At 41.0% G+C, this 23751-nt stretch overlaps 1 protein-coding gene across 2 annotated transcripts; it reads left to right on the top strand.

The window, feature by feature from the left end:
- Positions 1-6896: 6896 nt before the first annotated feature.
- arvcfa (ARVCF delta catenin family member a) lies at positions 6897-22868 on the top strand. 2 transcript variants are annotated; one of them, XM_085793413.1, is made up of 16 exons: positions 6897-7125; positions 10876-11052; positions 11970-12592; positions 13490-13968; positions 14057-14240; positions 14366-14483; positions 15029-15197; positions 16896-16913; positions 17055-17126; positions 18044-18171; positions 18807-18957; positions 19048-19240; positions 19521-19632; positions 19968-20055; positions 21563-21639; positions 21908-22868. In XM_085793413.1, exons 1-16 carry the CDS (start codon positions 7105-7107, stop codon positions 21998-22000), a joined length of 2703 nt encoding a protein of 900 aa, XP_085649539.1. In that variant the 5' UTR covers positions 6897-7104; the 3' UTR covers positions 22001-22868. The 2 variants fall into 2 exon arrangements, with proteins under 2 accessions (XP_085649539.1, XP_085649540.1); XM_085793414.1 differs by lacking the exon at positions 17055-17126.
- Positions 22869-23751: the final 883 nt, after the last annotated feature.

The following is a 23751-nucleotide window of genomic DNA, read 5'->3' on the forward strand; positions in this document are numbered from 1 at the left end:
CTGTTCCTGCAGCTCGCCGAGGGGGTGCAGCAGTTAGTCGGTGCGAGAGCCAGGACGTCAGGTGTTGCTTTGTCATTTATAGTCTGAGGGCAAACTCTCAATCTGACAGGATCCTTCCCAGAAACAGCAGCATTAATACCCAGGCTTCAGGTTCACTTCATGCAAATGGAGCAGATCTGGCTTGCGCTAAACTTAGATGTGTAGCTAGACTTTGAATATGAAAAAGGAAAAAGGTGACCTTTCGCTTCTGAAGCCAATTTGGTGACCTTTCCTGGTATTTCCAGAATCGTTATGCACTCTGTGTGGCAGTGCCATCTGAAACACAACCAGAATTCAACACGCCACTGGCACAAACCTGGACTTTTTTTTTTCCTTTTGTGAATGCTTCATAGATGTTTTGTCTCTGCGTAAAAATTGAATTAGCCTCAGATGCACATGCCAGTCTGCACAGAGCAGAAGTGGGCAGCGCGGGGGCTTAATTAGGACAAAAAGAAATCTGCACTGAGTCCACAGCGAAAAAGGATGTGAAAATACCCCACTTATCATCAAACATTGTGTGGGCATTTCATTGCAATTAATACAGAACTATACACACTGTAATGTAACATGTCTTTTTCTCTGTGGGTGTTTGTCGACAGATACTGTTTATTTCACTGCACCGCGCACCCTCTGTTCGTCCTAGTGTTTGTATATAATAGGCCGCAATAATTACATTCATCTCTGTCACATAGTAGAGGCTATTTACTATCCAGTTACTGTGGAGATGACAAAGAGCTTCATCATCTGCACAGCATCGACAGAACAGACTTATTTACCTGTGTGGATGCAGAAGTGTGTGTCTGTTTTGCACTCTAATATATTCACAAATACTCTCAGCAGAGTGTGAATTGTCCATGCTTTTTACATGGAGAAAATTGTTTCATGTTTGTGTGAGTCCTTTCAGTTCAGGTGATGGAAGCAGAATTAATAACAGACTGTAGAAAAGCAACAAAATTAAAGGTAGAACAGAAGTCTGGGTTGATGGTGGAGAAACACAAAGTTTGTAATACTCTCACCCAACACGGAGAGTCCTTGGAGGTATCAAACAAATGTAGAATTTAAAAACTTTAAAATTGGAACTCTGTTTATCTAACCTGGGCACACAGAATAATGAACTGAAATCATCACAAAGAACGAGAATTTCCACCGAGGGTGTCTCATTTTGCAAGAACCAAAAAAACTTGGTTCATTAAAATAAAATCTTCAATGCAGCATTCTCCAAATTACTGGGTCTTTGGCAGCACTCTCAACTTGTCTGAAAAAAATGTGTTGATCCCTGCAGACATTACAAATACCTGGTTTAGAGGAGGGTGGAAAACGTCTCATGGTCAAGTGTGAGTCACTCGGTAAGTTATGTTCTTTCTACAGTTAAGAGCATTTCCTTGTCCACTCAGGTGCACGAAAAGACAAACAAACCACAAACCTACCGTATTTTGCTTAACGTCACATCTTTCAAACATCCTCTTCTTATCTTTTTTATCTATGTTGGATATTGTTAACATACAGTGCATTACTCCTGTCTAAGGTTATTTACGTAAAAAGAAATCCTTCCTGTAAGTCCTTCAGGTGCTTTGAAAGGTCTTAGTAATGTGTTCCTGGTATGGCTCAGAATGGAAGTAATACTGAGCAATAATTTTCTTCCCACGTTGACTCGCTTCCTCTCCTGATGAAAGTGTAGTCTTCCACCTCCATCCACAGACCCTGAGTGTCTACTGAACAGCTTGGTGAAAATCAAGAATCCTGAACTAGAGGCTGAACACAGGATGTAATTCAGTGTAAACAAACATATTTCATTAGTCTGAGGCACACTCAGTAATTATTAAAGACCTGCTCTGATGATTTTTAAACCCTGTTAACATGTCAGAGTATGTTTTTTTTGTTGTTGTTTTTTTTTACTACTGATACAGGACATAATGAGTGGGATAAGCAGTTGACTGAGTGTTTCATAACCGTGTCATAAGAACGGATTAAGACAACCCATTTCAATTTACAAACTAGGCTATAACATTAAAGGTGTTCAGAAAAGAAAATTGAATTTGAGCCCACTGTGGGTCTTAACATTAGTGTAATAACTCATCTATCAGACGTAGCCCAAACTTTGTGCAAAATTCTATTTTCGAGTAAATCCAGGATGAAAGTGGGGTAGTTTTCGCATTGGATAACGCAGGCGCACGAATTATGCGTCACGCTGCTCACGAATGCCAATGCTATTGGATCCGTCATCCGTCAATCAAACGTCTGAGACACACACACCGAGCTTGGTCTCGCCCCAAACATTGAATATCCCGCCCGCTTGATAACGACCAATCAAATTATTTTTCCTTACTCGGGTAAACTCGTGCGGCAACTCGTGGAAACTCGTAAAAGGAGGCGCGACAAACAGTACAAACGGCCATTTTTGAACACCTTTAACTCCCAGGGATGAGGGGTGGGCAAAATAAACTAGAAACTTCAGACAGTCAAGCTAAAAAACAGCATTTAAACAATGAAAGATGCTAACAAGGCTAACCGTTCTACAGTAATACATCTGCTAGTTACCATTATGGTCACATCACATTGTATTACTAACCATCATGATGTTCACTGCTCTTTGACTGGCAACCAGAGCCTCACATTAGCACAGCGGCTAACACCATGTTATCGACTGTGTAACATAACGTAGCGTGACTAATTTTAACGTGCAACAAACTCCTTAAAAACTTACATTTAATGTGCACCTACTGTTAGCAGAGTATGAAAGCAAAAAGCCTACTGTTGTGGTTGCCATGGATAAAATACAAAAAGCACAAAAACAATTTTTAACCTGAATTTCACTTTAAAGGATTTTGGAACAGATCAATTACATGCTGGACTGCACTAAACGAAGGCCCTGCGAAACCAGATAGTATTAAATTCATGTGTTTGCTATACTTTCTATATCTGCACATGGCAACTACGTTTAAGATTATGGTTCAGGCCAGGGAAAGACTGTTGTTATAGTTTAAGAAAGAAAATTGAATGCAGCAACTGTGACACATCTCTAGCTCCCGTATCCTGCATTGAAAGTCCTTAGTCCCCCCCACCCCCACCCAGACCTCCTCCCACGGTCTGCTGCTTCATTAAGAACACACTGTGGGGTGCAGAATAGTCTATTATAGGGATAGTGAGCTGACAGGACTTGTGGCAACAAAAATAAAACCAGTGAAGTGTTCAACACATGATGTTGCAGAAGGGTGGATGAACATTCAGGCGGGGTGTTGGTGTGTCAGGGCACATAGGGATGACAGAGGTGATAACTTCACAAGGGGTTACTTAACTGGAATAATTGAATTATGATTTCACTGTAGGAGGAAACCTATTCAAATGTCTGGAAGTTAAAGTCTGTGAGGGAAAAAAGCAGCCTGCACACTGGACCTTGTGTGTGTGTATGAGGTGGGTACAGACTGTTTGTGTCACTGAGAAGACACAAAGAGGAGAAGCAGTTTCTCTGCTCAGCCTTTAGAGATGATGCAGAGGAAAGTCCTTGAAGCAGAAGTTGTGGTTTCGACCTATTTAATGCGCCTGTGTGTGCAATCTGTTGTAAAAAAGGAGCCTGCGTGTGTGAGATGGTACCAGGTGAGGTTTACCAGCTTTGGAGCCAAAGAGGCTCATAATGAATGAAATATTCATTTTGGCCCACAGATCTATATGGCTGACATTTTGTAACATTAAGTGTAATAAACTCTGAGTAATTTCTGTAAATTATACCATTAGAAAATGTCAATAAAGCCTCTGTAATTCATTTTATGTATAAAAAGGTCTCATCCATCACAAGTGACATTTTCAGCTCTGGCACTAAAGTGTCATCTCCGGCCGTCACACTGACTCCCAGTCACCTATGCAGGTGAAGCATTGTACTCCACTTCTTGTTTGTTTTCATGGAGCCATAAGCAAATTTGAAATAGGCCTAACTTGTCTTTTTCCTTTTTCACTAATTCAGAGTTGAAGAAACTTCATCTCACGTCCGGTTTTCACAACAATGATGATCATCATGCGGATAATACCCAAGAAAAGCCAGAGGTAGGATTGTATGATTACTTCCTTTATGTGCTACTGTTACATCACAATCATCAAAACAACCAATTTTGTAATTTTCATGTAATAATGTCTTCATATCCAGTCATGGGTTTAATCAGGAACTTAAAATCACCCATTATTCTCATATTCTGGTTTTCCTTCATGCTTAATACTCAAAGTAGGCCTACCTTATTTTTAGTGAGGATAGCTACATGGCTATTAAATGGATTAAACTGTTCAGATATTCATCGTCTCCAGAGGATCAATTAAAGTGGCTTTGGCGATCCCCTTACCCCATTTGTTATGCTTCTTTGTCCCATGTTCACATTAAGCTGGCCTGCTCTCGCTACTTTTCCTGTACACAGCCCAGCCTGCCCACCAGAAGCTGCCCTCATCAGCTCTTGTTGACCGAAAAATTACATCTCCATGTTTTCCCATATTCCATGTTGTAAACTGTTTTCTTGTCTGTACACAACGTCTGTCCATTTTCCCCTGTTCTTGGGAGTTTTTCCTCAGTCGATGTGAGGATCTAAGGACAGAGGATGTTATGATGCTGTGTAGTCAAACTATTTGTGAAAATGGGCTATACAAATAAACTTGCCTTGCCTTTGGTGAAATATCTAAAAAAAAAAAAAGAGGATGGTTTAATCCAATTATTAGCCATGTAGCTAACCTAACTAAATATAACGTAAGCTTGGATATGTGGTAACACGAACAAATGAATATCATCCCTTGAATTCCCTTGCAATGTTATTCATGTCCCTCAGAGGAAGAGTGGCAAATATTTCTCTTCTAATAGTGTCTTTATTTAACAGTGATCTTGTTGATTTTAATGAGCTTATGCTGAAAATTAGGAAAGGACCAGGCAGTGTTTTTATTTTCATTTTTCATGTTATAATTATATTTTCATTTTTCTGTTATCTAAAAAAATCCCTCATCAGAATATCAAACAGTTAACAAGTACTTAGAATAATGAAACAGCTCACAGCTATTGGTGACCCAAAACCATTAAGACACTTAGTGCTGGTATTTTCCATCAGATGGGACTTTGAGTGTGGGGATGGAGCAGTGGGAGAGCAGCGAGCAGCGGTAATCATTTCTGAAACAAATGGATCCATTTGTAGGCCTACATGTCAGCAATGTGAAAACATGTTGTTTCATGCATGTTGCTTTGATTTTACTTTTAAAGGATCTAATACTTTTTTTTTTTTGCTTTTCAATAATTACTGTAAAAGAGACATCTGAATATTTCCTCTTCGCCACGAGGAAGCCCGAGAAGCCGTTCAGTTTTTAACTGATTTACTGATGAAATAGATCTTATCTCTTATGTACAGTATCTGACGTCTGGCACACAGAATTCAGTGTTTTTCTCTTTAAGTGCTTCTTCACCTGTTTCTGTTGCTGCTGCACTAATGTGTAAAGTGCGAATGATACTATCAAGGAGACGCCAACCAGGGATTACATAAAATGAAAATGAGCAGAGGCTCACTGAACCAAGGGTTTAAACAAAAACAAACCTTAAGGATACAAATGTGAGTGCAAGATTTAGACAAACTGATATGAAAGACATACCACAGAGGGTTTCTAAATGCTCCAAGATCAGTGATATTACAGTAAGGGCTGTTCCTAAATCAATAAGAGAGACAGCTGATAGAGAGCATCGGTCTGTGGATGATAGCAGATGATTTTTTATTCTTTATTATTGCTGCTGTCAATGCAAGTGGCCTGGTGGAGAATTGGAAGCTATCCTTTGCTGTTGTTCTCTTCTCTTTTCTCTGCGATTGAGATAGTGAGTAAGACACTGAACGCCACCATGATCCAGTGTGTTTTAGTGAAGCAGAGCAGTGGCTCTTTGTCTGAGATCAGCTTTGATTATTTCACTTCCACTTCAGCCAATCTTAGACGCTTTTAAAAGTGATGCAATCGAACGAGCCAGGAGCTCACAAAAGACAGACATACAATGAGTTATTCAAAATTTTATGGTGACGACATCTCAATAAAAAAGGAAAAAAAGAAAGAAAAAAAAGCAGCACTTACCTAACCTGCTTGCAGGATATTTACTCCCCATTTACATTCATCTTCTTTGTTGGATTTTTGCACTTACAGCAAATGACAATGAATCGAGCAGGTGTCGTGTAAAGAAGATTTGTGGGCACACAGTGCGAGGGGGAAAAAAAAGGGGGTTTGATTTGTTTGGTACAGTTTGCAGAGCGACGCTGTTATAGTCCAGCGTGGAGTGGCTTCCTCCGCCTGGTGCTGCATACAGTGTTTATGCACCTTCCCCATCCCTCTCCTCTCCCCTTATTATGCTGCACATGGGTGACACAGGACCGAACTAGTGCGGGCTGCTCTGTGCTCCAGCTGCATCTGCTTGTTGTGAGCCCACAGGGAATGCTGTGTATGTGTGTGTGTGGGTGCATGTGTGTGTGTGTGTGTGTGAGAGAGCTTGTATGCGCACATGTGCGTATACTCTGCCTGCGCACCAAGGCTATGCCAGAAAATATGGGTAGAGCAGCAGGGATTGCAGGGCTCTGCACTTACCTAAGCCATTCACAGGCTCAGCATCACACAGTTGATTCAGCACCTTGCTAATAGCGCGCACATTAACTGCAGCACACATCAGAGGAGGAGTGCAGTAATGAGGGAGAGAGCCCGGCGTTTGTTCTTGCTCAGTGTGTGTATGTATGAGTGTGTGTGTGTTTGTGGATGTATGTGAGAGAACGTCTGTGTTGAGCAAATGTGTGCACGGTGCGTCTAGTGTGTGTTTGTGAGGGAAAGAGAAATAGAGGGAGAGAGAGAGTGAGTGAGTGTGAGAGAGAGAGCGAGAGAGAGAGAGGAAGGGAGAGAGAGAGAGGGAGAGCGGACATGTGTTAGTAAGAGCTGGGAGGAAGGATGGCTGCTCATGTTTGAGCTGCCTCAAATGCTGAAAGGGAGAGTCAAGGCTAAAATTCAGCAGAGGCAGAGAAACAGACATCTCACTGGGGGACAAATCTTGTTCATCATTTGTGGGGAAGCAGAAGAGATTTGGCAATGCCTGCTGAAGTGAAAGAGGTAAGTGTGTGGTGGAATGGCTTTATTTGCTCTGTACCCTCCCTCTTTTTTTTTTTTCCTTCCTGCGGAGAACTGTAACCCTCCACAGCTATGCATTCTGCCTCTGTCATGATGAATGAAGCAGGCATCAATAGCATCACCTCCTTGCCTCTCACTGCTGTTTCGGTGCAGTCTCCTTGTGTGCATGGGGACATGATGCTAACATCTCCATCAAGTGTGTGTGTGTGTGTGTATGCGTGCGTGCGTGTGTGTGTGTGTGTGCCTGTGCACGCGCGTGGCTGTGCATGCGTGCAAATGCATAGGCAAGCTTATAAGGGGGATAATCTTTGATTGCATTATGAGGAGAGGTTGTCCCTCTGGGGGGAAAATGCTGCACACACTCTGGTAAGTGTATTGCCATGATGTATCAGAGAGACACTAAATCTGACCATGCAGTATTTAACTATTTGAGGATCAGAGCCTAATCAGGAGCGAAAGGAGGCTCCAAATAGAAACTTTGAGAATGAAAATCCATCCTCCCTTTTTTTTTTTTCGGGGCTGTCATTTCCCATCAGTATTTACTCTGAATATCCCAGCCCGGCTACATTAAGGGTAAACAAGATGTATTGCATAATGGACACTGGTGTTTCTGCAGGAAACAAGCCTTAAATGAGAAGAGTCTTTTAATGCATCTGCATCATCTCAGTTGCCATTTCATTCACAATGCACGGCGACACATTCAGTATATATATGCAGTGACCAACACGAGCACCACTGATTCAACAGATAGCGGAGGGCAGATGAGTTGTGACAAAGTTGCGACTAATGTCTTCTGACATCAGTGGGCTGATGTCATGTTTTATTATCCCATGGAAGCATTACCCTTTCAGTACCCATTGTCTGATAAAAGACAAGCTGCAAACTAATTTATGCTCAAGTTTGATCGCTACAAAATGACTTTGCCCCGCTGATTTAAGAGCAATTAAGAGCGCCCATTTTTCAAATCATCTTGTCTTTCTGGACTGGATTCATGACAAGTTTGAATCACGGCTTGTGCCTGTTGTGCCCTTGAGCTGGTCACCAAGATCTGAACTCACTCAGCATTAGATCAGACTCTGTGTCTCCCAAAATAATACCCTGGCTGCAGCTGGCCTCAATACTGAGAGTTGATGGGAACAAGATGCTAATCATGTCATTCAGTCTCCTGCATCGCTGCACCTAACGTCTCTATACAATACCTTGTCTCTTATTTTCTTGTTCTTTTTCTTTTTCTAAGCTAAGTCAGATTCAGAATCATCATCTTGACCTATTTGGCTGTGTGAGCACACTTAGTTAGTGATGGTGCAGTGAGTTATTTAAATGAGCTTTGACTCACAGTGGCCTGGCCTTCCCTGGAGCTTGAATCAGACGGGGACAGCACACAGGCCCTTGTCCAGCCTATTATCGTCCTCCAAATCCTTAATCAAGCTGTCTGTAGAGGACAGTGGTACCCCGTCTGTCTTTAAGCCAGGCATTCATTTAGCGCTGCCTAACAATATCCAATCAACCCCCCGCCCCCCCCCAGAGGTGTTCAAGCTGGGATCATCTCCCCACTGCCAGTTTCTCCTAGGTGACCCTTTCATCTCCTCTTCCCTCTGACACATTTTGGTACACGGAAATGAAGGGGGCTCTTGTGTGTTTGGTGGGCTGTTTGAAAAGCTGTTCACTGCAGCCCTGATTTAATGCAGTGGAGTTGAGTTCTCAGCACTTGTTCGGTTCAATGCCGCAGCCTCAGACTGACGAGAGTTTGGGGAGATTTTAACAGTTTACTCGGTTTTTATCTGACACTTTTATCTCAGCACGTCACGCCAAATGTCGTATCTACGGTGCTACTGATGAACATCCTGCAAGAATGCATATAGGATTAATGTCATGTTGTTTTTATGGAAATTGATTCAGAGAGTGGATAAGCATAAACAGAGTCATAAATGATGCAGCATAATTGATTTTCTTACTCCATGGAACCTTTCAATTACATTCTTAAATGTTTTGATGGGTTGTTTACTTCATTGTTGTCCCAGATTTTAGAAAAGCGCCCCCCCACCACCTACCCCCCACTGTGACCAGAGGGCCTTCAAGGCTAAAAGAGGTGTATCAGATTATCAGAGACTGAGTGAAATCATTTCTTAGATTTCTTTCTTTTTTCTTCGTGCACACACTGAGATGATGTAAAATTTTTGAAAAAGAAATTCTGTATGAAATGTGTTTAGAGTCAAACACTGCCTCCAGTTCTCTCTCCGACCAAGCTGCTGAATAATTAATCCACTGTGGTTAATGAAACCGGTTTTGGCGAAAAAGAGTAGAGTTTAAATTCTGTTTGAAATAAACAAGTGGAAATTACAGAAATACCCACATGTTGCACTGGAGGCAGCAGCTGGATTATTGATTTAGGAGTCAGAGGTGGTAAATCGGGTCTCAGATCAAAAAGCTTGAATGACAACAGCAACCGGCTGCTCACATCCCAATGCCATTACAATGCTGCTGTGTTTCGTCAGGGGTCCTTTTATACATGCTTACATAACACACTGAGCAACACCAACATCTGTTTAGCATTCAAAGCATAAATATTTCAGTTTTGGATGATAACAGTAAGTCTGCACACATGTAAATAAAAAATAAAAAACCCAGATAATCTGATAATAACTAATGATTTGAATAGCTATTTTGCCAAATACAGATCCAAATGCCCCATTTCAGGTGTGCCAGTGGGGGAAAATCACTGCTTTATCCTGTCCTACATTATTACCAAACACTACCTTGTTTGTGTTTGCCCTCAAGAAGACTAGAGCAAGTTATTTCAGTTGAAGTGTAGAAAACATGCAGTGGTTTTGTTCCTTATTCTTCCCTTTTTTTGGTCTTGATCCTTGAAAGCCTCCCTTCAAGACGCAGGCTGTCAGTTTTTAAACATGTCAAAAAAAAACAACAGAGGAAATCTGCTCCCTGAAATCATTATAAAAGTTTTAACATGTACGCAGAAACTTGGGCGATACCTGTATCCATTTTAAGTAGGCTAAGGGGCAAATGTAAACAGCAATTGAACCTGAAATGTTGGGAATTTCCGATTATGGATAAAATAAATGAACGCACACTCCAGTGCACATATAATTAACTAACCAATCATGCAATATACTCAAAGCAGTTATTACCTGATAGGAATATGCGAACTGATATAGTCATCCTAGTCTGCACACAATGAATGAATCCACACAACTACTTAATTAAATAAGTAATAAATGGCATTTCTCATTCTTTATTAGGTCTCTCTCTTCGGTCTACACACGATTTGTGGCAGAATGACTTTGTCACTGTTTTCCCACGGACAGATTAAATTACAGTTCACCAAAAAGTTTAAACACTGGGAAAATGTGAGCCTTTCCAGACATATATCAGTGTAATTTAAGTGTGTATATTGGCATTATTCAGCATGAATTGAACAGTTCATATTTCAAATTATACAAATTATGTGATAATGGAGTGGAACTGCGTCAGGCTCTCAGCACTGGATCTGCTCAACACCCAGCGTCAAGTGCAGCTTCTTTATCGTGTGTAGACAGCCTTAATGACATGGAGTGCTATCACAGGATTGTCTACCCCTCTATCATTACCCTATTTGTGTGTGATGTAAACACGTACGGCGAACAGGATATGCGCAAAAGATGTTGAAGCAATGCTGCTACAGCGTGTAACTCGGTTGTGTGTGTGTGTGTGTGTGTGTGTGTGTGTGTGGTTTAGGAGCAGAGTTCAGAGGGCCCTCCTCCACTATCTTTACCACAGGAGGCTAAAGAGGCCACTCTGGATACTCCGTCTGCTAATGACGAGCTGGACACGCCCACTTCCATCGCCTCTGTGATGACCTCGACCAATGAGAGCTCCACAGAGACAGACACCCCGCTGCAGACTGACACTGAGGTTCATGACTTAACACTTGGTCACATTTCTGTCACCTACTTACTTCCAGCAGTTTGTTATAAAATCACAGAGGAGTCATTTCCCCCCCAAACTATAATTATCTATAAATGACACTGTTTCTAGACTAAAATGCAGCTAAATTCTGCCTGGTGAGATCGAATCAATCACAACATATGAAAGATGAGGAGATAAGCTGTGAGTGGCAATGTGATTTAAAGTTAAAAGATAAATGAGAAAACTTTTTATAATTTTTTCTTTTACTTACTTTAATCAATGTATGATGTATTATACAACCATTTTACTTAGTTTCAGTTACAAGGACAGGTAGAGGAAGCCAATTTACCCTCTGGGGCAATTCTATCATAACACTTAATTCTATTTCACTGAGCCTTACATATTTACATGCAACACGTTTTGCTCACACTCTGCAATGGAAGAGTTAAAAATAAGAATCAACTGACTAAACCAGACAATTAAATTTCCTGCAATTTACTCTGCCTCTGAACAGTGGCTGGACCTCAAGTTGTTTCATCAGAGTCCAATCTAAACTCATTTTCAAGAAGGGGAATTCATTATTCTTTGGCTGGAGAGAAGAATTCATTATTTACTGGTGGTGGCTCACAAAGCCAGGGAAGTGCTGAAATGAGATTGATTGATCATCACTATGAAAAATGGTCTGGGGTGGGCTATACAGTTTAAATGAGAAATAAATACACACTGTGGGTAACAGGAACATGTTTGCTCTGTTCCAACTAAATTAAGACCAAATGGTTCCTGCTGTGACTGTAGACATAGCAATTTGATGGCATTAAAAGGCCATGGAGGAACGCTGCACAACAGGCAGACCAGAGGGATTTTTTTTATTTTGAGTGATTCAGGTTGTGGAGATTATAGTTGTGATGCCTCAATTCTTGTAGGAGTCCAAGACGGTGGAACAGGAAGGTGAACAGACCCCGATTGAAACCCCAGAGTCGTCAGAGACACAACAGGAGACCTTCCAAACACCAGACAAACCCGATGTCACATCGACCCCAGTGGTTCAAGATAACACTCCTACTGAGCAAACGATCCCTGAAGTGAACACTGTACCCTCCGTGTGTGTTACACCAACAACAATGACCATCAGCAGCACCCCCACAGCGGCCCCACAACCTCACGTGGTACTGCAGCCTGGGGAGCCTCAGCCGGTGAATGCAGACAGCCAGAGCAGAGTGTACACGCTGCCTGACACCTACAGAGGCATCGGGGGCGACTTGTGTGCGCCGGGATATGGAAGCCTGTCCCGTGCCACCCTCCACAGCTACTGGCCCGCCAAAAACTTCCAGCCTGGGGCTCACTACACCTTACCCTTCCTCAGGGACAGCTACGCCCCTGCCGGACTCACAAGCCAGACAGAAGATGATGGCCTCAGTGAACGGGGAGAAAATCCTCTGGACATCAAGCCTGACCACCCGACTGCTAGCTATCCAACACTGGGAGGGATTCACCAGTTCAGGCCAATTACCACCATGGAGCTCCTCAGAGAGCCCTCGAGAACCAGGTAAGACGACGGCACATTAAATCAAACTTTATTGATCCCACAGGAGCAGACTGTGCGAATGGCTTTCAAGGACTCTTGTGGTTTCCATGGTGCCAGGATCAAAAACAGATGAGTGCCTACATCAAATTAGTTAGGAGTGTGAATCACTTATAACTCACAGTTTCAAAGCCCTGAATGCAAAGATGCATATATAATAAATAAAACATCTTGGCATTTATGTCTTTTTCCAGGTCCCAAATCCTGAATAACTACTTAATTCAAAAATTGGAGCTGTGCCGAGATTCAGGTGCCACAATGGAGACATAAGGGAAAAGGAAACTGTACAGAAAAGGATATTCTGCTGCAGTAACAAACAAGTACTAATCAACACTCGGCCTAATTTTGTTTCTGCTGTGATGATAATACTCATTAAACTTTGTAGCTGCAGAGACAGACAGGAGTCGCCTCTATATGTGAGCCTGCCTGGACAATAGAAAGACAGATGGACAGCAGTTAAGTAGCAGCTGGTATCAATCAGGCAACCTGCTGCAAAGTCAATAAATAAGGAGGTTTCACCTGTTATTGCCTGCCAGGAGCTTTTCCTTAGCCCGTATAAAGTGACAGAGCTGTTTACAAAAGATACAAGCAAGTCACTCAAGCTGTTAAAGTCACTGAAGCTCAGTCTATTAGACTCAGGAACGCCATCCAACCCTTCCATTCAACCTGTTGAGTACAAAAGGAATAGGTGGACATTTTGGGAATTCACTTACGGTATTTAGGCTGCATAGTTTACAGATAGTGGTATGAGTCTTCTCTAATTATCTTCAAGAATGTGCATTTACCAAAAGATCCAACATTAAGAATTCAAGATGGATGATTGTGTACTTTTGTCCTGCATGACTTTCTCTGTCTCCTAAGAGGTGGCTATGATGATGCCTTTATGGCCCAGCTGGAGGGGAACCTCAATCCTTTCTTCCAGGCTATGTGCCGCGCGCAAACCTTGCAGTTCCCCCACAAACGCAGCAGCATGGTCAGCCTGGACAGCATCCGCAGAGACCCCCGCTGGAGAGACCCCAACCTACATGAGGTGATCTCGATGCTCAGCCACCCTATGGACCCGGTCAAGTCCAACGCGGCTGCTTATTTGCAGCACCTGTGTTATGAGAATGATCGCATCAAGCAGGAAGTCCGTCAGCTCAACGGGGTGCCGATCTTGGTGGAATTACTGGACCATCCTAAACCGGAAGTCCACCGCAAGGCCTGTGGTGCTCTGCGCAACATATCTTTTGGAAAAGACCACAATAACAAGATTGCCATCAAGAGTTGTGATGGTATTCAAGCTTTAGTCAGACTGCTGAGGAAATCCAGCAGCATGGAGGTGAAAGAGTTGGTCACAGGTACATTAAAACTCCTGTGTCTTCATGAAGCAATATCTGGCAATCCCTTTGTTTGCTTCCACAACTTTTTGTATTTTCTCTCCTGCAGGCACTCTGTGGAACCTCTCGTCGCATGAGCCGCTGAAAATGACAGTAATCAACCACGGGCTTCAAACACTGACTGATGAAATCATCATCCCACACTCAGGCTGGAGGAGAGACTCAGCCGACCCCTCCAAACTGCAGAGCGCCGAGTGGACCACGGTCTTCAAGAACACCTCTGGGTGTCTGAGGTATAGCCGCTATTCAAAGAACAAATCACACGCTGCTATCGAAGAACAAATGACAACATCCCCTGAAAGCTGATCTGTGACAGAACCTGTTTATTCAGCTCTGCTAATAACGGCTGTTTCTGTAGGAACGTCAGCTCAGACGGGGCGGACGCTCGACAAAGGTTGAGGGAGTGTCAGGGCCTGGTGGATGCACTTCTTCATGCCCTTCAGTCAGCCGTTATCAACAAGGATACTGACAATAAGGTTGACACAGACATCACACTTACTTGTGTTTTGAGATTTAAGAAAAACAAAGTAAACTGAGGCAAACTGAATGAATTGAAGTTACCAAAACAATAGGATATCAAACCTGGAACCCCGGTAAAAACAAGGCAAAACAAACAGTTTAAATTAAACTATAGCTATATTGCAATTGATGGTTAATTTTCTTTCCTTTTTAGACACCATCAAGTGAGTTCTCACTTTGAGACAGTCAATTAGTAGTTCCTCCATTTCTAACAGCAATAAATCCCCTGGCACTTGTTTCTGATACTTCACTGACTAAGCATCAAATTAAAGTTAATAGACTGTAGACAATTTCATTTCATCTGGCCATTTATTGCAAAGCCAGTCATCAAACTATGGGTGGAGTAGTGTAATTTATATTTAATGTTGATTAGAGAAAAAAATCAATGCAGTTTCATCCAAAGACAAATTAAGCTGGTGTAAACACCTGCACAACTCTTAATGTACTTAAACCTTCTGCACAGCGTGTTTGATTCATCCCTCTGTCATTGTTCACATTTTAGTCAGTGGAGAACTGCGTCTGCATTCTGCGAAACCTGTCATACCATGTTCACAAAGAAATACCGGGAACTGAGCGTTGTCAGGAGCCCCACGCCAACCACCTGATGAGGTCAGTAGGGCATCAAAAGAAGAAGAATGAGCCGGACTGTTTCGGCGGGAAAAGACCTAAAGGTTGGTAGAACACAAAAGTGAGAACCTCGGACTAATCACCAGTGGTTATCTTTACTTTTCCAAGTTGATTCTTTGGCTTAAAGAGGAACTATGCAAGATCTTTAGCATGCCACATTTTTACCTTAAAGGGACAACGAGGAGTTTTGGAAAAGCAAAGCGTTTTCACACTACCTTTATGAGCCTCCGCGCGCACCGTAAAATTCTTTTGACCGGCGCAAGACGGACTCATGTTTTCATTCATCAATAATTAAAGTCAGAGGTTCAAAGAGGTTCAGATACCACCGTAGTTCCGACCATAAACGACGATTCAGCTACGTTATTCTCATGACTCGTTGCGAAACTGAAAGTAAAGAGACGCTGGTCGGCTCGACCAGCATCTCCGCCACCACTAATAATAACAAAATAACGATAGAGACAGAATGATATATTTATCGAAAATGGGCCCATTAACAAGTGAGATTCATCCACATTAACGTGAGACTTTTTTATAACCGATTAGAAACTCCTCGTTGTCCCTTTAATTAAACAGCTGTCGTTATCCACCGCTCCATGGATTGCTTTCTTGCCGGCTTTGTTAAAAACACATGCACATGGCCAGGAGGAGGGTTAGCAAAACAGCGGAAAAGCGACCGAACTTGCATAGTTACCCTTTAAATACATGTGCGACAATTCAAATAGCAACTTTAAATTTTGCTATCACTACATGGCTGCCAGCGCCGTCAACAGCCGCTAGCTTACCTGTTTAGAAGGAACATTATATTGCAAGTTTAACATCAAACTTTAGTCCTTTACTCACCAAGAGATGTCTCCAGTGTGTAAAGCAATAAACTCGTGTCTCTATTGTGTCTTTTCTTCTGCTGAAGTTAGCATGCAAACAAGCTAGTCCCGACCTCTCTCATTACTTAGCAAGAAACCCGAGAGAAAACATAAACAACCTCTTCAACAACTCAAATTAGGTGAACGCCAGCTTTGTTTTTCTTCCTACTTCCCAACGCTCCCTACAAATTTATTTAGTTTTACATGAGATATACATTCTTAATTTCCCCTTAACAGTTGCACAATCTACCGGTGTCTCCTCTAAACCTACCTTTTTTCTGTTTGAAATTTTTCATTTACTTTCAACGTGTCCTACCCTCAAGCATCGGCTTCACATTTCTTGCCCCCTTTTATGCCAATGAGAACTTGAATATTTCATCAGCCTTTGCAGGAGCTGATGATAGATTTTGCTCTGTAGGACGAATGCCAAGTTCCAAATTGAAAAAGCGTGCTCATACTTTGTTACATCAGTTATGTGATTTTTACACCATACAACTGATGCAACAAACAGGAGGGTTTTAAACTGTGAGAAAAGTTTTGGCAGTGATTTGTTAGCCGACGTAAAAAACAATTTCAATTATAGCTGATGTACTAGTAATTATTAGGCCGCAGCTGTTTGTGCTGGAGGGAGCACATTAATGGAGTAACGACAGGGTTAGAGTCGATTGCGATTTAAACTTTTATAGCTTTTCACCAATGCTAACCTTTCAGCTCATTGTTTAAAACAGACAGATGCTGCACTGAGCCAAACATTACCCAGATAGACTCAGTCCTTCCTCACCACAAAGAAGAGCCCTGTTTTCTGCTGCTGTGTCCTTCTCCATCATAATCTAATCTTTGACATTGTTCCCTCCTCTTTTCCTTTCAATCTTTATTCACCAGAGGAGTGGTTCAATCAAGGTCAGTCTCCTCCTTACTCCTGAATATTTTCGTGCCACTAATGTTTTGTGATTCAACATCTCATTGAATTTGGTGACGTGATCTGACGTATTGAAAACTGGTGTTTGTATTTGTGTGCATGTGTGTGTCTGTGATGTGCAGGTTGGAAAAATGGCTTAATGGACAGAAAATACGGTACATTGGATTTACCTAAACGTACAGAACTGATGAAAGGTACATGATGTCTGAAAACATAATAGTAATTTTTTTTTTTTGAAAATCCTGATCACAATATAGTTTATATTGATATGTTAGGATTATTACTAATGCACTAAAGGCAGATACATTATAAAGAGTTTTTTCTTTTATCATACATCATCAAAATAATATTATACAGCATTTTTTACCTGCTTTCTGTGTAATTTTATTTGCTTTGTATGCATGACATTGGCATGGCCTGAAAGAGAATTCATTTAAATGCAAAGCCACACACCAGCACCTGCACCACTTGAAGAGAGTTTCATTACTAAAACAAAATGACCCACCAACTGAAGGACTGATAACACTTTTATCTAGCAACATCTAGAGGAGGAACATTTCCTCCAGCAATACAAGACAGGCACAGGAATTTGCTCAAGCCTCTACATGACCTATGTGCACACAACGGACACTGACACTTAAGCTGCATGGCTGTTTTTAACCATGAAAGCGCCCTGTATAGAAACTGTGGAGAGAGGGGGAAAAAAATCCTTCAATAGTACAATAGAGCTGAATACATGAATCTGGCTGCCGTTAGAAAAGAGATTCGCTTATGCCTCCCACTCTGCAGCTAGTGAATGCAAATCAGAATGACAAGCATGTTACGGTCCTGGGTCAGCTTTATACTACTCAGCCGCCCAGCTTCATCCACTGGCACAGTATGAACATGCTGCAGGAGTCCACTAGAGTTGTAATTTTCTATGAGTTTAATCAAATGAATCTTGATTTTCTTTATCTACTGACCTTCTGGAACAATGCTAACATTTATACAGAACGATTTAGTGACTGAATTAAAGCTAATTACTAAGGACACTATTATTTCAGCCTTAAGTCTCTTATGCAGATTGTTTGCTTGAATGTCATCCCTCACTTTCTTTGCCTTTCTGTTGAAGGGTTGGAGCTGCTGTACCAGCCAGAGGTGGTGAGGCTCTACCTCTCTCTCCTCACCTGCAGCCACAACCACAACACGCTGGAGGCGGCCGCAGGAGCCCTGCAGAACCTCGCTGCAGGACAGTGGGCTGTGAGTGTTCAAAATGTGGACGCTTGGTTGGCTCATGTGTAGTGTATATCAGTGGCTGATTATTTCCTCAGATGCTTAGACGCCCACTCAAAATAAGTTTATTGCATCTAGAGCTTGCTGCTGCTGAAAGTCTGTATCTCAAGAAGATTACCGTTGCTGCTGTCATAGTGTCCTAATGTCCTTATACACTGTCCATGGACCAGATCCAGGATTTGTCTTGGAGGCTGCATCAGTATTCAAAGTATGCAGAAAGATAGAGATACAGGGTTGATCATCTTAATCTAACTGGACTAGCTAGATTGACTTTGTCACCAGCCGACATGATCAAAAATCACTTTTACTGCCATGGACCCCAGGTGGATCCATGGGGCTGTCAAATAATGTGCTTTGCCAAGATATACCGTGCCATGACTGTCACTATAATTTAACATCAACGCTGGGGCAGGACTCAGATTAAAGGAGTTTTAAAATGCTTGGATTTTGAAATTGAGTTACATCATACACAAGAGGGCAATTGAGAGCATAGAACTTGGGTCTTACTTACGGTATAATTGGCAGTTTCTTTTTCTTTTTCTTTTTTTGAAACACACCGATATTTTGTATATAAGCCATATATTCTGTGTTTATGCTTTTAGTGGTCAAGCTACATCCGAGCCACAGTGAGAAAAGAGAAAGGGCTGCCTATTCTGGTGGAGCTGCTGCGCTCAGATGTGGACAAAGTGGTGCGAGCTGTGGCTATCGCTCTTCGCAACCTGGCCATGGACAGAAGGAATAAAGACCTAATAGGTTCAGGCTTGTAATTCTAAGCAGCTGCATACATACGACTCTACACCTGCACACTCAGACTAACTTTGCTATGCTGTCTGTGATTACAAGGGAGTTATGCTTTGAGGGACCTTGTCGGTAATCTTCCATGTGGGCAGCAGCATCCAGCCAAGAATCTTGATGGAGATACGGTGGTGTCTATTCTGAATACTATCCATGAGATCATCACTGATAGCCCAGAGAACGCCCGAGCCCTCATACAGGGTCATGCCGTGCAGAAACTAGTGGCTATCAACAAGTCCAGGTATGTAATTGTCTTTCAACAGTCAAAGCCAATATGTTTTACCACATCGAATTAACTTCGGGAAACATAAAGAGATAGAGGAATATGCTCTGGTATTAGAGTATAATTTGCTGCAGATGCTTAATATCTGTTCGTACTCCTGACACAGGCTTGATACAATAGTTTATGATATTACGAGCATCATCCCGGGGCAATCAGAAATGGATTTTAATCATTTGGACAGTATTGTCTCAGAGCTGTCCGCTGTTGTTTATGATAATGTCTGCTGATTTGCTGTCAGCCAATCAGCACGGGAGACCAAGGCAGCTTCCCATGTGCTCCAGACAATATGGGCTTACAAGGACCTGAGAAATGCTTTGATGAAGGCAGGCTGGAACAAGAGCCACTTTAAGGTATTTCTTACCATTTCCATAAAGGTTTAAAGAGTAATACAGTACAGTACATCTTATATTTTGATGTAGGATCACTATTCAAACCTCTGTCAAACACATAAGGAAATACTAAGTATAAAACATGTGAAATATATAATGAAAGTTGTTCAGTAACCTCAATTGCACAATGACATGTCTTATCGAAAATGTGATGAAAAACAAAGCCACTGCTCTGTAACTGCCCAATATTCTGTTCAAGTCAGTCCAATCAATCCAGTGAAATGTCCATTTATATTAAGTTAAAGAGAAACAGGAAAGTGTCATCCAGTAACTTAATCTTTTCTTGTTTTTCAAAGCCAACAACCACAGGGGTGACTAAAAAGTCCAAGAGTGGAAAACAAAGCAGCGATGACATCACCTTGCCTCTCATGGACAAAAACCAAGGTCAGTAAATCATTGCATGCATTCCTTAAGCAAAATGTTATTAAACCATCATCTAAATGAGGAAAGTGTCCTCCAGCTTAGGGGACAAAAAGTGATTTTTAACATACTGTGGTTCTTGACATGTCAGGGACAAAGAAAATGGCTGTTTTTTAATCCTAGACCATATTCTTCTGAAACATGGCCTTAAACCAATGGTGTGCTGCCAAGGTTATCAGTGCACCGACTTGGCTTATTAGCCTGAGCAGTTTTTCCCAGAGGCAGAGCAGGCTCACGCATCACCACGCATCACATTTCATTTGAACGTTATTCCAACAGGGCACTCGCTTTGCCATGTTGAGAGCGACCTCTAGCTTCTCACTAAAACAGAGAGTTTCTCTCAAGGCTGTCTCATGAATTATGAACCCAACTTAAACACACTTTGAAATATGAAACTGTGGGTAATGGATATTCACTACTTGAAATGAAGTATTGCATTATTTTTGCCCATTTATGTGCCTGGCATCTAAATGAATAGATCACATGCCCTTTTGGAATGTGTACTTCTTAAATGGACAACAAGTATACAGCCTATACTGTTTAATTTGCAGTATCTACACTTGAGGTGTTGACACAAGTGTTGGCTATATATCATGTCCCAATCATATTTAGTTACAGTTAATATTGTCATACACTTATGAATTAGGAACAGATTGGAATGAAGTTGCTTTGCTATGGCAAAATATTAAAATATAGCATTGCTAAATGTTTGCTCAACACCAACACAGTGACAAATCCTGTTAGTTTTGAATCTAAATAAATACTGAAAATATGTATTAATTTGCTAATTGGATTTACTGCTCTTTTTCAACATCTTTTCTCCTGGCCTGTTGTGAAAAATGATTGTTGATGTGGGGTTTGTGGGCGCCTGCAGACAGCAATGAAAGATTTAGCATATTTTCAGTCTTATTGTTTCACAGTGAAATGTTTGAAGAATGGTTAAATAGGCGAACGTAACCTCATTCACACAGAACAGGACCTGCTCTGAGTGGTAGCAATAAAAACAGCAGCAAGGACACACAGGCAGGAGGAAAAGCCATTTAGTCTCAATTGGATATACATTTGCTGATTGGAAAGTTACATTTTCATCAGTAAGCCACATAGTGTGGTCTTTATTAGGGCCTCATTTTATAATAGTAAGTCAAGTAATGTCAAGCAATGTTAATAAAAAAGAGGGAAAACCCACATACAGTAGCATGCCGGTTTATTGGTGTATGATTGTCGTTAACGAGGATCCATGTTAATCTAACCTTTTTTTTATATCATCCCGACAATATTGTGAAAACTGAAAGATAGAAACATATTTACAAAATGATGCTTGGTGATCTATACAACGATACTTAATTAGAGGAGGATTTTCAATTGGCAATTCACTTGTCTGTTAGTAATGTAACTTGCTAAGAGCTAAACTCCAGAGTTTTTAGAAGAACCACATTGTCTGCTGCTATATGATGTTTACTTTTTCTTGCAGATGTATATTCCAGCTTAGAGCCAAATGATAGAGTTGGAGATGGAAAGGCGGCGGTTGTGGAAAGAGATGCTCTCCAGGTAATCCGCCAATTCAGTTTACTGAATACAAGCGCAGTTTGTGGATATTTTAAAAGACTTTATGACTTCATGATTGTTTTGCATACAGCCTCATTTGCTTTTAACTGACTTCATAACCTGTCCCTGTTATGGAGGACAAGCAGAGCACAAGTTTTGTTTTATAGGGTTTTCTTTTAAACAGTTACACACTTGTGACTTGTGCTTGCAACTATCAGGGCTTTTCATGCAAATTGGCTAACAATGGCTGTTTGCATATTTCTTGACCCAGGCGATAAGTGAAAGAAAACACTTCATCAGAGCTGGCAGGCCTGCAGTGGGCCTCATGGATAACAAACCTCCACCGCTGGACTCCTGGGTGTAAACATGACAACACGGCCACTGAAGCAAGTTAAATCCTGCAGAGACACTTTCCATCGGTGAAACCCAGATTTGTGCCATTGGATCTTTATTGTACAGACAGAGAAACACATTCAGTTTAAACTACTTTTCTTTGTTTACAGGAAGTAATGTGCCAAACATTTACATGTATTTATTACAGAGATTATTTGGCAATAGATTTGATGGATTATTGTCATTTAGGATGATATACAACCACACCTGATGGATGGATTACTTATGACATCTGAAATAGCCTAAATATGCAAACTATAGTGAATCAAAACTCCAAAGAATATATGACATGTACAATTAAAATTTTACTGCTACACAAGTAAGAGATAATTTGTAATACTCCTAGTTTGTCAACCTCTTAAGACCTAAAGTGACATGTGGATCTGTTGTTGTCCATCCCCATGGGTTCTGGGCTAAAGAAGATTCTGATATAAAATCATTTTAGAAATATTTTTGGTCAGTGTTTGAGATCATTAGGATTAGGGCTCTCATCAGCCTAGTCATCAAAAACATACAAAATTATTTGCAGTTTATACTTGACAAATGCATCATCAGACTAGAATGTGCAGTCATTAGCAAATTGTCTCTATTTCCATTTGTTTCATGATAGGTGAAATGAGATTGTAAATGTGTAACAAAGGACTGTTAATATTCCAAATGAAGGCATTTATATTGTAATATTTATTGTAATACCCATGTTATTAATTAAAGGTTATTGATGTGTATTAGCTAATACCAGTACGTGGTCCTACATTCAATACAACTCTGCTTTGCAGTGGTCCTTTTTGCATTGCGATGTTGAATGAAAAATGAAAATAAATGATGTGCATAATTTCTCATTTCTATTTGTAAATACTTTTTTATTAGACACTGGATTTTATTTACTTTTCCATTTCAGAATCTTGAATTTCTCTTTCTTATGATCCAACAGGACACATTCAACAATTTTTTGTACATGCATTCACTGATTTCAAGTTCAGGCTTTATTTACAAAATGTTATTCTTTGTACAAGAACTTCAACTTTAAAACATCTTAATTTACAAACACAGCTACAAAGGTGGGTTCTATGAGGCTAAGTGCCAATTAGCAGCATTTGTTAGCTGTGAAAGAGGTCAGTACTGTGATGAGCAAGTTTTTAGACCACTCGCTGAACAGAGCTAAAATCTGTGCCAAACCACAGGTGCACAGGCCAAAAAACTCTGACAAATTTATTTAATTATTCAAGGAGAGCAGTCGGAAAAACACACTGAACTCTCAGTGGACACACGTTGAAACTAACAACTAGGAGTGTGTTGGACATATTTTATACAGTAAGAAAGGCTTAACAAATTAAGCATGCAAACCTGCCTGGCGATAATGTGACCTTTCTCTGCAGCCATTATTGTAATAATGGAGGTAAATAAACAATATCTGATTACAGCATTGAGAATATAACTAGTTGTTTGCAAAAAATTCGCAAATATGAATATGACACAAAAACAAAACATAAGAACATGTTAAATGGGAGAGCTCATTAACTCTGATCCACTGGATGAATAATTCATAAATCTTTAAGTCTACAAGTGGTTATAGGACCAAATAATCATGTTTAGTGCATTTTCTGTGTTGGTGTGATGAAATGTGTTGGTGTGATGGCATGGGATGTCAATATGCAATTGTTAGACAGCCATTATTAAAAAACAAAACCAGTAATTAGCTGAAACCACATATAAATGAGGTAA

The sequence above is a fragment of the Trachurus japonicus genome, chromosome 12 (genome assembly GCF_045865225.1).
Source record: "Trachurus japonicus isolate A0001 chromosome 12, Traja_1.0".
Taxonomy (NCBI): domain Eukaryota; kingdom Metazoa; phylum Chordata; class Actinopteri; order Carangiformes; family Carangidae; genus Trachurus; species Trachurus japonicus.